This window comes from Centroberyx affinis, unplaced genomic scaffold (genome assembly GCF_046629955.1).
Source record: "Centroberyx affinis isolate AG114_WGS23_722 - 3 ecotype Tasmania unplaced genomic scaffold, CSIRO-AGI_Caff_v1 ptg002787l_1, whole genome shotgun sequence".
Classification (NCBI taxonomy): domain Eukaryota; kingdom Metazoa; phylum Chordata; class Actinopteri; order Beryciformes; family Berycidae; genus Centroberyx; species Centroberyx affinis.
In genome coordinates this window covers 96160-113181 of record NW_027280938.1, presented here as the reverse complement: position 1 = coordinate 113181, position 17022 = coordinate 96160, and the positions used below count along the sequence as shown (strand labels likewise).

At 48.9% G+C, this 17022-nt stretch overlaps 1 protein-coding gene across 1 annotated transcript; it reads right to left on the bottom strand.

Annotated features, from left to right (window-relative positions):
- Positions 1-340: 340 nt before the first annotated feature.
- On the bottom strand, positions 341-15907 carry pcf11 (PCF11 cleavage and polyadenylation factor subunit). The gene is made up of 17 exons (XM_071535926.1): positions 15567-15907; positions 13265-13390; positions 12666-12848; positions 11935-12165; positions 10556-11541; positions 10249-10423; positions 8994-9399; positions 8231-8362; positions 6817-8114; positions 6529-6592; positions 5343-5483; positions 4757-4898; positions 3616-3799; positions 3321-3476; positions 2940-3032; positions 2276-2311; positions 341-1280 (listed from the first exon to the last, which is right to left on the bottom strand). The coding sequence occupies exons 1-17, from the start codon at positions 15807-15809 to the stop codon at positions 1059-1061; spliced, it is 4818 nt and encodes a 1605-aa protein (XP_071392027.1). The 5' UTR covers positions 15810-15907; the 3' UTR covers positions 341-1058.
- Between the last annotated feature and the right edge of the window lie 1115 nt (positions 15908-17022).

Genomic DNA, 17022 nt, shown 5'->3' with positions numbered 1-17022 from the left:
TTGTGTATAATAAGTAAAGTTAGGATTTGTTTCCTGTCATTTTGTATGTGTTATCCATAATAATGCGTTTTTACCTGATGAACCACATTGCTCCATATAAACTGTACAATATCTTCAAAAAAATAAAAAATCCAAAACTTTCTCCAGACCTGAACTTCCTCACTGGACCGGCAGACTGCAGATATTCATTGGGACTGAACATCTCGTTCTGTTTTGTGCAATTTCCAAACTTTTTAATATCTGAAAATGAGCAAACCGCTCAGACAGGATGAACATGAGGAAGAAGAAATGACTCAGTGACAGAAAGTAAAAGCCGGGAGTCGAACGCTTTAAATCCACTGAACCTTTATTTCGTTTTCAAACCCAAATGACAATTAAAACTGAACCTCAGACAAAAAAAAAAAAATCACCGTTCACACAAACACAAAACAACTTTCAGACTCCTTTTTATTGAAGATCCATAAAGACCAAAAACTAAAAAAAACAACTTCCAGGCGTTTTCACCTGAGAAACGATCTGAAGACTTTTCCTACTGAACCGAGGAGGAGCCGGAGGAGCCGGATCAGCCGGAGGAGCCGGTCGGGACGATGCTTACCTTCCGTTAACGGAGCCGACAGAAACAACAACGTCACACAGCCTGAACCTCCACACTGAGCAGAAAGGGATTTAAATTAAACTTTATACACCGATCACTATGAGGGAGGAAAGAAATCATTAAAGCAGTTTTTGAGATCCATAATCAAGGCCCTTTTATATTCAATCAATATTACACAAGGGATACCAAAAAATACTTTAATTTATAAATTAAATCATTTACATACATCTTTTCCCCGAAAAAGCAGAAAAAAAATCTTTTTTTTTTTTGCAGTAAACAAGTTTTCAGTTCAGTTCACAAAACAAAGACCTGAAATCTTCAGGCAGAATCCAAATACAAAAATGTATTCAAGTGCAGCTGAAGGCCCGGCTCCAGCACTACAAAAATATCTCTCCTTAAAAAAGAAAGGAAGGTGGAGGGGGAGGGGGAGGTGGAGGGGTGGGGTGGGGGGGGCTGACGTGTCTCAGGACGCGGCGCTCGGCGGCGCGGCGCTCTCCTCCTCCGGTAAAACCTCGTCCTCCTCCTGCTTCACGACGACCTCCGCCTCCACTTCCTGTTTGACGGGGGCGGGACAGGAAGCCGCCTCCTCCTCTTCCTCCTCCGCCTCGCGCTTCACGAAGGCGGTGAGCGGGTGTTCAGCCAGCAGCCTGCTGGGAGACGGGGTGACGTCCAGGAAGGACGACGTCTGCAGGGACACACACACACACACAATGAACTTCCCCCTGTGGGACAAAGACCTGAACCAGAACCAGAACCAGAACCAGATGAGGATCAGACTGCAGTGTGACAGAAACCTCCTGCAGACGCTGCTGAAACAGAGCAGAGTGTGAAGCTCTGCTGTGAACACAGAACCAATGTTGTTGCAATGCATAAGTGTCTATCTTGGATATTTAACAGATTACTCTATTCATTACTTTTATTTATCAGAAATATCTCTGTTATTTTAAGAAAGTATCTCTCAGTTTAGACAGACATGACCACTCTACCAGACGTGCTACAGGAGGAAGTGACATCACTGAAGCAAAGACAAACACAACCAAAGGAACGGTCATCCTGAGCTGAGCATGAGTGGAATTTACTCTCTACACATATCACACAAGAAAACAGTAAAATTAGATTTAACATTTTAGTAAAACAGTATCTTTTGACTAGAGAGGTTGAAAAGATGTAGAAACTAGTTTGGCTAAGTTTGAATAAAATACAAATATGAGTTTGATTGTGTTGATGTGTCTTGTGGCCGTGGGTCTGAGTCTGTGGACCGGGAAACTGGAGAGAAACGGACTAATTTCATGTATTTTGATTATTGCATTGAACACTAGTGTGAAATGGACCGTATTATGATTTGAAATGTTTTGGGACACTGGAGTGAAACTGACTATTTCATATATTCTGATTATTGAATTGTCTGAGCCTGTCTTGTCTGTGTGTGTGTTCTAGTCTTTGTCCTGTTTATGTTGTAATGTTATGTGTTATGATGTAAGTGTCATGGCTGCATTGTCACTATGTAAAGTCTGTTTTGTGAACTCCAGGAAGAACAGCTGCTGCAATGCTGTAGCTAATGTGGATCCTAATAAACTAAACTGATCTTCTGTTTTCTTTCATTCTGTTTGCAGTGATTTTTCAATAAAATATCTACAAATCAAACAGGCCAGCTCAGACATTCTGCTGAATGTTACTTACGTTTTTATAATCTTCATAACAGGAGGGATGGTACGTCTGCAGAGACACAAACACAAACAGTTTAAACAGTGGAACCTGATGCGGAAACAGCTGAGTCAGCGGTGGTTCAGAGTGTTCCTGCTGCACTCAGATCAGATTCACTTCTGTTAACACATTTACACTCTGATGTGAAGCAACATTTAAACTGCAACGATCACAAAGACTCATTTAAGGCTTTTTAACTCTTTAAATGCCTGGAGCTGAATTTCAGTCCAAAACCAAAAGCTGTCAAACTTCAGTCTGAACAGAAGATGAAAGACGTGAAACGAGAAACAGAAGAAGAAGAAGAAGAAGAAGAAGAAGAAGGAGGACGGCAGGAAGTGAAGAGTTAAGCTGCTCAGTGAAGCAGACAGCAGCATGTGGTGTGTTCAGGGGCCTGTGGTGTGTTCAGGGGCCTGTGGTGAGTTCAGGGGCCTGTGGTGTGTTCAGGAGCCTGTGGTGAGTTCCGGGGCCTGTGGAGTGTTCAGGAGCCTGTGGTGTGTTCAGGGGCCTGTGGTGTGTTCAGGGGCCTGTGGTGTGTTCAGGAGCATGTGGTGTGTTCAGGAGCATGTGGTGTGTTCAGGAGCCTGTGGTGTGTTCAGGAGCCTGTGGTGTGTGTTCAGGGTCCTGTGGTGCGTTCAGGTACCTTGTCCTCCGCCCGGATGGCGTTCTTCAGGTGCCACTCCTCCTCCTCTTCCTCCCAGTACATCTCAAACGCCTCCTGGCAGATTTCACACGACTGAAGAAGAAGAAGAAGAAACAAAGCGTCAGTGTCTGTCTCCACCTCTCTGATTGGCTGCTACACAAAGCAGCAGCTTCTGAACTTTTAATGTTTCTATGAAAAATGTAGATTAATTATTTTAGCTGGTAAATAATTATTCTGGGCAGGTGAGTTCAGTCTGAAACTCACACTGCCTGTCTCTCTCTCCCCTCCTGCCTGTCTGTCTCTCTCTCTCCTCCTGCCTGTCTGTCTGTCTCTCTCCCCTCCTGCCCGTCTCTCTCTCTCTCTCCCCCCCGCCCGTCTCACCTCTCCCACCACATCAGCAGTGGCCCTGACGCTCTGGAACTCCTTCTCCTTGGCGGCCTCCTGGCTCTTCTGCTCCTCCTCCTCGTTCTCCTTCTCAAAGAACTGGCTCTTGGCTCGCTCCTCCAGGTCCGCGATCTCCTCGAACTCGATCCAGTCCTGCACACACACACACACACACACACACACAGGAAGACATGCATGTTACCCCCTGTGGAACTGGGTCACATTAGAGGAGATGAAGCTGTGGTGTGTGTGTGTGTGTGTGTGTGTGTGTGTGTGTGTGTGTGTGTCTCACCGTCAGGGTGTAGTACCAGCGGCGGTGTGTGACCTTGCGGCTCAGGTCTTTCTCGGAGCGGTTCTGGCGGTAGTGCCAGTCCAGGTGGTCTGCGTACACGTCGGTCTGGGCGGCGGTGAAGCGCATTCCGCACGAGTAACACTGGATCCCCGTGTAGAGCTTCGTGACCACGCTGTCGTACCGCCTGGGGGGGGGGGGGGGGGGGGGGGCAGAGGGGTGAGAGGTCACGCTACTGACAGTCCAGCTGTAGTGACCACGTAACAACACTAATCTAAAACAGCACATAATCGCAATATTTCTTGAACATCACGATATTTTCCACGGTATCTACGGCAACATGTGCTGCTTAGAATCGTTTTCATTGCATATATTATATTTGCACATACAAGGAATTCAACTTAGTGGTTGCTTGTAGGGCTGGGCGATATGGACAAAATCACATATCACAATAATTTTGACCAAATCCCTCGATATCAATATTGCGACAATATTGTAGGGATGACTATTGGTGCTTTCACAAAATATTTACACAATGAGATTTTTGATACATAATCATCAGTAATGTGGATATAATGACTAAGTGGGTAAAGGCAAATAATAGAACAGCTAGAACAGTCTGGTAAGTTCAGAAAATGACATCACTTTACTGTAATGCAGCCTTTAAAACCAGGAAAAGACACTTATGCCATATCACCATATTACCATATCCAAAATCTAAGACGATATCTAGTCTCAAATACGATATTGATATAATATTGATATATTGCCTTTGTTAAAAACCAGAAAGAATAAAACACAATATATACCAATAAAAACAGTATAGAAATTTGATAAGATTTTGTCTCTCTGACCCAAATCTGAGAATATTTTAATTGTCAAATTTGATTTTGTCCAGAACTCCATGACTGTCTGTATTGTAGGTAGAGAGATAACAGAGAAACTATGATCAGAACAGTCATTCTTCTACATTCTCTAACTGTGTTCACTTCATGTAAATGAAATAATGCTGAAGTTTAACAGTTCATCAGTTTGCTGGGGACCCCCTGGAACCCCCTCAGGGACCCCTGGTGGTCCCCGGACCCCACGTTGAGAACCACCGGTGTAGATCACAGTTGTGCTCTCTGTAAGCGGCGGTACTCACAGTTTCATGTCGTCGATGAGGAAGCCGGTGAGATCTGGAACGTCTTCGTCCACCTCCTGCTCCTCGTCCTCCTCCTCCTCCACCGCCGCCGCCACCGCCGCCGCCGCCACCACCGGGGCAGCAGGAGGCGCCGGGGACGACTCTGAACAACAACAACAACAACAACAACAACTCAGATATACAAACAACACTGAGAACATACTGAGAAGAGGTCAAATCAAAAAGCAGCTCTGAAGACTCGTTGCTGTCAGACTTATTGATTATATTTTTTGTGTATCTGTCCTGGTTTAAATTTCCCCAATTCTAATAACTGAAAATCTGCATAACGACAACACACTTCTCACACAGTTCACTGAAGGAGAAGACAGCTGAGATGTTCTCAAGATGAAGCAAAACAAAATCTGTTCCCTGAACTGTTAGGACTAATAATCATGAACACAACATCCAGAAAAATATTATATAGATTGTTTTGTTGCTGTAATGATGCAGCCTTCCACTAATAAAGAGTTTCCTTCCAAACTGGTTGTGTTCTCATGTGCAGGGTGTGTGTGTGTGTGTGTGTGTGTGTGTGTGTGTGTGTGCTGACCGGTGTCGGCGGGGGCGGGGCCTTCAGGCTGGGAGGGGGGGGGCTGGGCGGCGGGGATGATGCCGGTGGAGATGAGTTTGGACAGCAGGTCGTTCACATCCACCTGACCGAAGTGACTGTCAGGAGGCACGAACTGAGGAGCTGCAGGAGACAGGACAGGAGACAGGAGACAGGAGACAGGAGACAGGAGACAGGAGACATGTCACATGGGAAACACGTCACATGGGAAACACGTCACATGGGAAACATGTCACATGGGATGGACTGGCATGCAGCCTGGTCCAGTACATAAGAAACATTTGTGCCTTAAGAAAACCTACACACTTATATTGACAGCTAACACCAGTGATAGACATCATTATGACAGCAGACAGGCCTTTATGGGACACTTCATGTTCCCTTCACCTAAAACCAATGCTTTAAAGAAGACTGTAATGTACAGGGAGAGGTCAAACTGGAACAAGCTGCTTCTACATTTAACCCAGAGTATTAGTAAGATTAGTTTTAAAAAGAAATGAAGAACAGCAATCATTCAGAAAGAAATCAGTTTAGGCTTCATATGATATTCTGTATGTGAAGGTTGATTATATTTGTGGTGTTAACTTAGGTAATGCTTCACTGTGCACTAGCACTAGTAGTATTGGGCAGTTACATATACTGATATATACCTAGTTTACTTATTCTATTATTTGCTTTAACCATTTACTGTTGAGGTGACATTATGAATGTGAGAGAACTATATTTTTTTCTCTTGTTTTTATTTTATTTTGTTGATATTGTGGATTGTCCATTATGTGATGTTTGAATGTCTTGTCTTGTCTTGTGTGAGGACCCCAGGAAGAATACTGCGGTAATAACTAATGGGGATCCTATAATAAATAATAAACAAACAATGGGAAAACACAGGCTGGAATCAGATTACAGCTTCACCAGGGTAAAAAGCAGAAAATCTATTAATGTGCAACTTCAAACTGGATGCTCTTCTGTAAAATAATGAGGTTCCAAGTTCAGAGGATCAGGATTTACTGAACTGAATTAGAAAAAAATAAAATTGTAACATATTGTCGGTGTTAGGCTTGGGCCGATATTCCATTATATTGAATATCACAATATTTTTCCCAACCAATCCTCATCCTGCGGCAGTGAAGCTACAACATGATGATGATGATGATGAGGAGGCTCTTACTCTGCGGTCTGAAAGGCACGGCGGGCTGAGGGAGGAAGGGCTGGAGGCCGGGCAGCAGGCTGACCTGAGAGACAACAGACAGACAACAGACAGACAGGCTGCATCAGCTTCACACAACTACTGACACTGATGATGCTGCTGTGTGAAGGATCATGGGTAACTGAGTCCTGGTTAACAGTCTGGACACACAGCAGGATGTTAATGAGTCAGAGACACAGAGGGAAAGTAAAGAACTGATAAAGTGACATCAGGTGACAGTCTGTCTGTATGAACAGGAAGTTAGCTTACCGGAGGCTGCATGGCGGGGGCGGGCGCAGCGGGGGCGGGGCTGTAGAAGGGGGCGGCGGCCTGCTGGGCGAAGGGTCCGGGCTGCAGGCCGAAGGCTCCTCCCTGCTGCAGGTTCTGGTTCTGGTTCTGCTGCGAGGGGAAGAACTGGGGGTTCAGGGGCTCCGGGAACCGCTGGGCGGCCATGTTGAAGTTCTGCTGCGGGGGGGCGGGGCCGTCGTACACGGGCGGGCCCAGCGGCCTCATGGGAGGCTGCATGTTGTGGGGGGGGCCGTACCTGGGTGGGCCCTGCTGGGCGGGGGGGCAGTCGTAGCGGGGGGGCATGGCCTGGTGGGGCAGGTCGAACCGGGGCCCGGGCCCCTCGAACCTCAGCGGGCCGGGCGCCTCGAACCTCAGCGGGCCCATCTGGCCGGGCGGCCCGTCGAAATGCAGCGGGCGCTGCTGCTGGAAGCCCATCGGCCCAGGACCCGGCCCGGGGCCCATGCTGTTATCGAACCGCCGCGGCCCGTCGAAGCGCTGCATGGGGCCGTCGAAGTGTCCCGGGCCGGGCCCCGGGCCGTCGAACCGACCCGGCTGCTGAGCGACGGGGCCGTCGAAGCGGCCCGCGGCGTCCCCGCCCCTCATCGGGCCGTGAGCCATGGGCGGGCCGTCGAAGCGGCCGGGCCCCTCGAACCTGTCGGCCATGTTGTGAGGAGGAGGGGCGCCGCCCTCGAACCTGCCGGGGCCCTGCTGATGGGGCTCGTACCGGGACGGGTCGCCGAAGCGCCCGGGGCCGGGGCCGGTGCCTTCGTACCGCCCCGGGGGGTGGGGCCTGGACGGACCCATGTGTCCCGGCCCGTCGAAGCGCGCGGGGGTGTGTCCTCCGTCGTGGGGCGGCGTGCGTCCCGGGGAGTCGGCGCGCTGCCGGACCGAGGCCGGCGGGCCGCGGGCCGGCGGCTTGAGGATGGACCTGGGAGGGGGGTGGGGGTGAGGAGGAGGGGCGTCCGGGTTCAGCGGCCCGTCGTCGCTGTGCTCGCTGTTCGGACTCTCGAAGCGCGGGACGGGGCTCGACTCCGCGGACTCCTTCTGGTGGAGCGGGGAGAGGCGCTCGCGCTCGTAGGCGGGGCCCGGGGAGCGGCGGGCCGGCGGCTCCGGGCCGGCGGGGCTCGGGCACTTCCTGTGGGGCGCGGCGGCCGGCGGGGGGAGGCGCTCCGGCCGGCGCGGGTCGGGGTGCCGGGGGTCGTACCTCCTCGGGGCGTCGTACCCGCTCTTCTGCTCCTCGCGCTGCCGCTCCGTCAGAGGAGAGTTCCACTCCCTCTCGCCTGCAAGGGATCATGGGAAATATTAAAGAGCAAAAAAGTGTCGACAAACAGCGACATCATGAGCGGAGAACCTCCACAGATCAGTTTCAGTGTCACAGGTCAGTGGGCGGACTCACTGGGCTCTCGGGGGTCGGCCCTCCTCCTGAAGCGCAGACCCTTCAGAGTGGGGAACTCCTTCCCGTGGTTGTACTCCTCGATCATGGGGGTCTGCACCGCCGGCTCCTCGTGCTCCTTACTCTGCCGCTCCCCTACAGCAGAGACACAGTCTGAACCAGATCCACCCAGAGACACAGTCTGAACCAGATCCACCCAGAAACACAGTCTGAACCAGATCCACCCAGAATCACAGTCTGAACCAGATCCACCCAGAAACACAGTCTGAACCAGATCCACCCAGAATCACAGTCTGAACCAGATCCACCCAGAAACACAGTCTGAACCAGATCCACCCAGAAACACAGTCTGAACCAGATCCACCCAGACACACAGTCTGAACCAGATCCACGCTGCTTTTAATGTCTAAATACTAAATACTTCAACATCCACAAACTTTAAAATGTACTAAATTGGATCTAGACCTGAACAACTAATCAAATGAATCAGTTTTTTTCCCCAAATCTCTATATGAACTTCTGCAATTTCCAAATCTCAGAGTCTGCAGTTAATTTCTTCAGAGAGTTTGGTCCAAACTGGATTTGTGAACAAGGGGATTTAGAATCAAAACCTTTCATCAGACTCAGACTGAGTGAATCTGCAATTAATTAAATATTGTTTGTCAATATCTTTCCGCTCTTGTTAAAATGTAAACACTTGGACCGGCCTGATGAAGCTGCTGTTTTAAAGTCTAGCTGGATGTTAAGCGTCTCCGCCGGTCCTCACCTTGCCGGTCCCTGGGCGGTCGGCTGTATTTGTGCGGCGGGTGGGCGGGGCCTCGGGCGCCCGGCTTCCCCCCCGGCCCCGCCGCCTCGCCCTCCTCCGGACTGTCCTCGCCCTCCCAGTCGTCCCCGGCCGGCCGGCGGGCGACCTGCGTCCTCCTCAGCTTGGACTTGTGCTCGTAGTAGGACAGCTCGGCGTCGGCCAGGCCGTCGTGGGGGCGGGGCTGCGGCGAGGGGGGCGTGGCCAGCAGCGGCTGCTTCTTGCCGGGGAACTTGAGCGGCGGCTCCCCCTCCCAGCTTTCGGAGCGCTGCAGCTTCTCCTCCTGGTACTGGAACAGCTGCTTGATCTGGTGAGCCACGTTCAGGAAATCCTCCTGAGAAATCTCACCGCTCTCCAGACGCTTACTGGCCTGGAGGGACGAAGAGGAGGAGGAGAAGAAGAGTGGAGGGAGGGAGAGAGAGAGAGAGAGAGAGAGAGAGAGAGAGAGAGAGAGAGAGAGAGAGAGACCATAAGAGACAAAGGGAGTTTCTCATTAACAGTTTGTATAGTATGATACTTACTACACTTATAAAACTGGAATATAAACCAGGGCCAAGTGAAGGACTGCTACAAATTCTTAAATTCAGATTGACATCCATGCTTTTTTGAGATTTCAAAGTCTCTTCTGCAGAAACTTTATGGCTCTGGGGTTATGAAACCTAATACACACATATAGGAACATTTTCAATTCCTGATTCATGAGGTTTTTGTGCAGCAGCAGGAACGCAGTGAGCATCATGTACGATGCACAACATAAATACCAGACAGTGGTGCTGGGCGATAAGGTTGAAATCAACATCATGATAATCATAAGGATTTTTCTCGATATCAATATATATCACAATATGGTTCATGTATGCAAAATCACGTTAAATAATCAAATTAATGTTCATCTCATTGAGCCGAATGGTGATGTTAGGTGTGGTGTCAAACAAAACTGAAATATTCAAATAATATTCCTACCATACCTCATTTTATCAGAGTTTTTAAGTAAAATTTGCTTGTCATCATCAATTCAGACAGCAGAAATGTGTCACGATATCAAAATATCTTCATATCATCACAATATGATTCCACTGAAAGACGATAAATGATAATATTGAATTATCGCCCAGCCCTACCAGACATGTCAACGATTAAAACATATTTATGTTGGTTATAAGGTGCAAAGATATATAACCAATGAAAAGAGCATTAAACAGCAGCCTCAGCTCCTCACCCTCCTCAGCAGGTCTCTCTTGCTGGCAGAGTTCAGGACGTCCGGGATCTGCAGGTTGGCGTCCACGCTGAGCCGGTGTTTGGGGGTGCGGGGCGGGGCGGGGCGCGTCGGCGCGCCGTACGACTTGTGTCTCTGCGGGCCGGGCTTCCCGTGGGACTCCTCCCCCAGCTTCAGGCTGAGGACAGACACACAGCGGTTAGCAAAACAAACGCACCCAGACCACAAACGCTCACAGACTTCCCTGAGCCTGCTGTGAGACCAGAAGACTTCCTCACATGGATTCGGTCTGACATGAGGAGTGACTCACTGTTTGTTCTCCTCCCAGCCGCTCCTCCAGCGGTGCGGCAGCTCCTTGGCCTCCTTGGCGTCGGCGTGGCGGGGGGAGTGGGCGTCCCGGGCCTCGGGGTGCCGCTCCTCCGCCGGCCTCTTGGTCCTCCTGGCGTCCGGCGGGTTCTTCTTGGGGGGGGGCCTCTCCTCGCGGCCGGCCTTGCCGTGCGGCGGCTCGTCGTGGATCCTCCTGGGTTTGCCGGGCTTGTGCGGCGGCGGCGGCGAGGAGGAGGAGCTGCTCCTGGCGCGGCTCTTGGGCGAGCGGCGGTCCTTCCTCTTGGGGGAGGCGGCGGGGGAGCGGGACCTGGAGCGGGACCGGGTGCGCTTCCTGGCGTTGGTGCGGGCGTTGCCGCCGCTCTTGAAGTCGGCCTTCTCCGCGGAGCCGGCCCGGTCGTGTTTGGGCACCGATCCGTTCACCAGCTTCCCTTTGGTCTTCTGAGGCTCGCACGCCCGCCCCGCTTCCTCTCTCTCCTTCTTGTCGCCGCATCTCTTCTTCTCCTTCAGCTCGTCGTCTTTGGCCTCTCCGCTCTTCTCCTGCAGCCGTTTCCGGAGCCGGGGGTCTTTCTTGGCGTCCGGCGTCTTCGGGCCCTCGGGCTCCGGGTGTCTCTTGCTCAGGCCGGCTTTAGCCATCGGAGACGGGGATTTGGATTTGGGCTTCTCCTCCGGAACTTCTTTTTTGGAGGTCCTGGTCTTGTCCGGCCTGCCGGATTTCTCTGGTGCGCGTTTCTCCGGCGTGTGGGCGGGGCCTCCCGTACCGAGGCAGTCTTTCTTAGCGGCGGGCTGGTCTTTGGGCGGGGGGCCCGGGGGCCCGGTGCGGTTGAGGCGCGGGTCTCTGGTGGACGGCTTGGTGTCGGCCGGGGGAGGGATCCAGGGCCGGATGACGGGCGCCGGCTGGCCGGGCGCCTTCGCCGCCGAGGGAATCACCGGAGCGCAGACTGGAGGCGGAGCCAACACAAACCCCCCCGCCTGCAGGACCACAACACACCTGATGAGCCTCACAGCTCAACAATATCTCTCAACCAAACAGCAACAAAACCTCAACTTGTTATTCAGAGTTTCAGCGTCTGGCTCGCTCTCTACTGTTAGTGCAACAGAGAAATGAGTCAATATTTAGAGTTATGAGGAAGGAACTGGGAAGAAATAATAACTAGTGAGCAATAACAAGTTGGACTGCATTTCTGAAACAGAGCTACAAAGTACTTGAAGACAAAAAGTCTTGAAAAATGTCAGAGATTCATGAAAAACATGTCAGGTTAGGTAGACTGAAACAAGACAACTAAGAATCTAATGAGTAGAAGTAAGTCATATGAGCGTATTTCTGTTAAAAACTAAATGTGGAGGCTGAGGAGTTGGTCCTACCAGCTGGGCCTTGGTCTGCTCCAGCTCCAGCTCGATCTTCTTCTGCTGCAGCTCCAGAAGCTGCTTCTGTTTGGCCAGCAGCTGCTGGCGGATCAGCTGCTCCTGGGTCAGGCTGGCCTCGCTGACCACCGGCACCGGGACCGGGACGGGGGCCGGCGCCGGGGCCGGGGCGGGGGCCGGCTGGGGCGCGGGGGTGGTCGGCTGGGGGGTGGCGGCCCGCGGTGAGGAAGCCTCATCAGACTGGACACACGGGGGGAGGGAGGGGGGTCAGAGGAGCAGAGGGGGGCGTGAGGGAAAGTTTAGGTCCGAGGCAGAATACAGAAAGCTGTTACAGGTTTGGTTCAGCTGTGATGAAAGAAGATCAGGAGCCAAAGTGAGTCTCAGATCTGTTTGGTGATTCACATCCAAAAAACACTATGAATTATGAAGAAGAATCTGAATCCACATAATTGTGCTGTTTAAATTGACACTTTTCCATCTCATCTGGAAGGTCCAAACCAAACCTTCAGATACAACGATCTGCAACGCTTCAGTCCTGAATCCCTTTCAGATCTGAGCTGTCAAAACCATCAAAATATTTTGTCAAAATGAATCGGTGTCTTGCTGTGAGTTGAGCCACATCAGCTTTATTCCTGTCTGAGAGACATTTTGAACAAAAGCACAACAAAAGACGAAGCTCATTTAATCAGCGTTCCTCCTCCTCCTCCTCCTCCTCCTCCTCACATACACACCTGCTTTAAAAACTTGGGGTTGACGTGGATGCTGGCGTTGACGGTGGGCGGCAGCGGCTTGATGGGCCAGGCGGAGTCCTGGGAGTTGACCCGGACGTCCAGCGCGTACAGCTTCTTCAGCGGGAACACCTCGTCCCACGTGGAGCGCAACTTGAACAGACTCTTTCTAATGTTTTCATCCACCTACAAACAGAGGACAGGACTTGGTCCACAGCTCCCCAGACAGCAGAATCAACTTCCTGACATCACATTTAACGCTGCACTGCTACTTCTACTTCAGACGTGTTAGTGCTAAGCCCATCGTGACTCTCTAGCATGGTACAGGTAGGAAAATACTTTCAGAAAATACAGCAAAACACTTTAGGACGAGTGGAATAACTTAAGCATATCTTATCCAGTGCCAAAGCAATGCATACCACCCATCCTCCCACCACTTTATTAGTAGAAATGCATTACGGCATTAAATACATAAGAATAAGAATGCAAGAGACTACACAGAAAAAGCAAGCAACACAACAACAGGAGGGAAGTAAAGAGGCTGCTAGGTTTCTTAATCTCTAACAAGGCTAAATGGCAAACAGAGAGAAAACAGTGTGTACCTTTTCAAAGACACATATAAATGAAGTGACTAGGTTTTTAGCAAACACTGCAAGGTATTCTCCTCCAACATTCTTCACTATGGAATCCACTAAGTACAAAACTGGAAGCTTCTCGGAGGGTGGCGCCTGGAGCAATAGAGAACTCAACAAGTTTAGAAAACAACAGGGGTTAAAGCAACATTTCAGAGCATCACACACCCCTCATCCCCCCCACCCCACCCCAGACACACACACACACACACACACACACACACAATATCCACACCTCAGACAGACTGGAAAATCAAAATGGGACAAGTCAAAAAACAAAAAAAAAGGGAGAAAAAGGTCAGTGTCAGAGAGGCGTCCCACCAGGCAGGACTCGGCCGAAAAGTCCAGAGAAAACATTTCTTCTTCATACTGGAATTTAAAATCAAATTTGGAGAGAGAAAAATGATTAAAAACACTCTGCTGCATCCCTGCTTCATACTGAAGTCTTGACGCGGGACGAGACCGGCTCCAAACAAAAAAAAAAAAGGAGGAAGCAGGAAACAAAAAAAACATCTTCAGTAGAAATTAATGTTTCTGTTTCTGTGTCCAGGGAGAAAAAAAAAAGTCCTTCAGCGAACCAGAGGAGAAAAACAAAAAGGGAAAAAATATTCACATCCACGATTGATGTGTCCAAAAAATATTATCCGTTCCAAAAAAAGTGTTGATATTTGTCCAGTGGTCAGGAATCGTCCCGCTTTACCTCCAAAGAGGGCCGGTCACCACTCTTTGTACTTTTACCAGAGACAAGTCACTGAGTCTCCTTCGCCCCGCCGAGTCACTCTCTCTTGGAAAATGTTAAACCATGTCAAAATGTTTTTCCCCTTCTGAGTTATTAAAAAAAACAAAAAAACAAATCGCTAACCCGTTAGAAAATAGGAATGACAGGTGCTGTTTAGGCATTTGGAAAGGTAAGAAGCTGCATTTAAACTCTATACACTAAAAGGCTGCAAGCCAAAGCCTAGTGTGACTAGATAGTGACTCGGCATTAGTGACAGCAGCTGTCCGGGCTGAGCGGACAGGCTGTGTGACCCGCACCGGACCCGTCTGCTTCTAATGAGTGAAGCTTTACACCAGGCAGGCAGTGGAACCAGAGAGGCATACCAATAAATTACACTGGGAAATAAAAAATGACAAAAAGCACATTTCACATTTTTTATTATAACAATTTTTAACCATTCATTGACATTTTCAAAAGTAATAATTTTTCAAAAGATTCACTAAATGGGTTGTGGCAGAGAAACTATCCGGTCAGGCTTCAGTAGTGGTTTCGCCAGTCGTTCAAAATGCAAAACACGGACCACAAAGATTTATTTGTATCTGAGGCAAACTGCTGACTATGCATTTCTATAGGTTGGGGAGGGGGGGGGGGGCTGTGACTCCGTGTTCAATAGCAGCTAACCGACAACATTTATTAACAATAAACTACTGAGACTGAGTCAGAAAACAAGGATTTCTGAAGTCATCATGTAGGAACACAGAGACGGACAGACGCTCTGAGGTGGAAGTTAAAGAAGAAGAAGAAGAACTGGGCCGGAAGTGTAAAAATCCACCGGATACTTTAACTCACTGTTGACCCCACAGATTATTGATATAATGTGAACCTGGTGACCTGTAATGTCACAAAGACACTTTCTACTCCATTGACATGAATGGGGAGTCTGCCTTCCTGGGCCTGTTCAATGTGTTTTTACAGCAAACAGGTTTTTTTTGTTGCAGTAAAAACCCATTGAACCCGTCCGCGAAGTCAGCTCCTATTCTTCACCAATGGGGCTCCAGGGTTTCTCTCTCGTTAACATTATCAGACCTGGAACTGAAAATCGTTTCTAGACTTGAGAGAAAACTGTCTCATGTCAACAAGTCACTCTAGTTATCACAGAACTAAGTTTAATAATTAGTTTAATATTCATTTCCCGGGTGGATTTTCACTCCGAGCCCGAGGCCAAACTGCCGCTGCTTTCAAAGCAATGAGGCGAGTTTCTATCAGAAAATGGCTGTTTAAGAAGCATTTATCTGATTTAGCAGGTTTCCATATCGATGTTATGTCAATGTGTTAAGAAGTTATCATTTATGTGTACAAATGTGAGTATAGTTTGAGAAGAATGCCATGCTACTGAATAGTGTTGCTAACGTTAGCCAGCACAACAACGAGTGTAGGTGACATGTCGTGTAACGTTAGCCGCCATGTTGTTTAGCTACCAGCTAACAGAACCTGAGGCTGACTGCTGCGTCGACACAAAGCATCTGAAATTGAAAATTCTATATTCATAAAAACCTTGCTTATTTGTGCTTCAATTATTGCGACGATATCCTTGGCGAAGTGCAGGTTTTCCTCGGCCAGGATGGTCAGCATGTTGATGTGCGGCTTGCTGTTGAAAGTCAGATCTTCCAGAGAAGACTGATACTCTCGGCAGGCATCTTCCCTCGCCGCGCCGTCGTCCATCTTTGAGCTGAGCGATCGGTCAAAATCTAAACCAATCGGATCGATACCATAACCATTGATTACGAGGCAGTCCATGAACACATTGAGCTAGCTACTTCTGCCCTGACGCGCTGTAAATACGAGAATTTTAGATTATTTCAGCCGCCTGTTCCTCCTCGTTCTTTTCCGTTCGGGAGAAGATGGCGACTGTAACTTGGGCTCGTCTGACGTCACACGGAAGAATTTATATCGGGCGTGACGTCAGCGCCGTGGCATTGGCTCGTTTCAAGAGCCCTCGACCGGGTCGTTTAGTTTCATTGGTCCAAAAAATAACAGCCAGACAAATTAGCCAATCAGAGCGAGGCTCTTACGTAATACTCCGCCAAAAGATGATTACCCAACGAACACCGCGTGACCCTGTAAGCTGCCATGAGGCCGAAGCTGGGCCGAAACCTCATGTTTCTCCACAAACTGCACTTTCAGGGTTTCACTCATTTGTGTGTGAGTGACATTTGTTGAGATTTTTCTTTCTTTTAATTAAATTTGTTTAGTTTTTTCAAACAAGATAAAACCTGCAGCAGATTAATATCATTCAGGACAAAGGGGCTCGGTGCAGAAGGGGCGCAAGTGACATCTGGGGCGCAGATGAGTTTTATATCATTTTAAAGCTCTCGATGAGCTCTATCAAATGCTAAAAGGATGAGGTCACTATAATTTAACTTTTTTAAATACAGGCTGAAAACATAAAGGCGTAAGTGAAAACCTTCAACTGAGTTTGGCGCAAAAAAAGGCGTAAGTGCAGGTCAAGTGTATGAATTCCTTGAAGCCTAATCTCTATAAAAGTATAGATTGGTCAAATATGTTTTCAATAAAATAATTACAATCAATGAAGTTTGTTTTTGATCTCCTTTTGCGCCAAGCCCTCGAAATGGGAGTTACATAAACATACAGTATGTAACCCATAATTTCAAAACTAGAAACTACTGTTCAGTGGAAATGTATGAAAGTATAAACAGTCTGGATTACGGATGAGGAGGAAAAACATGTTATGATTTGAAAATAAACCAGAAATCTGAGGAAAACTGCAGCATGAAATAGTGTAAAATACAAAATGTCTACGCAATTTATCCAGGGCCGGATTAACCAACCACAGGGCCCCTGGGCACACACTTCCTGTTGGCCCCCCCCCTCGTCTCACTACACCCCCACACTGCAACTCCAGACACCAGCCTGCTCACAAACAATACAAACGTAAACCTTTTACAGGTTCAAAGTTCTCTGAAACTCAGTTTTAGCTTTTACAAACTGC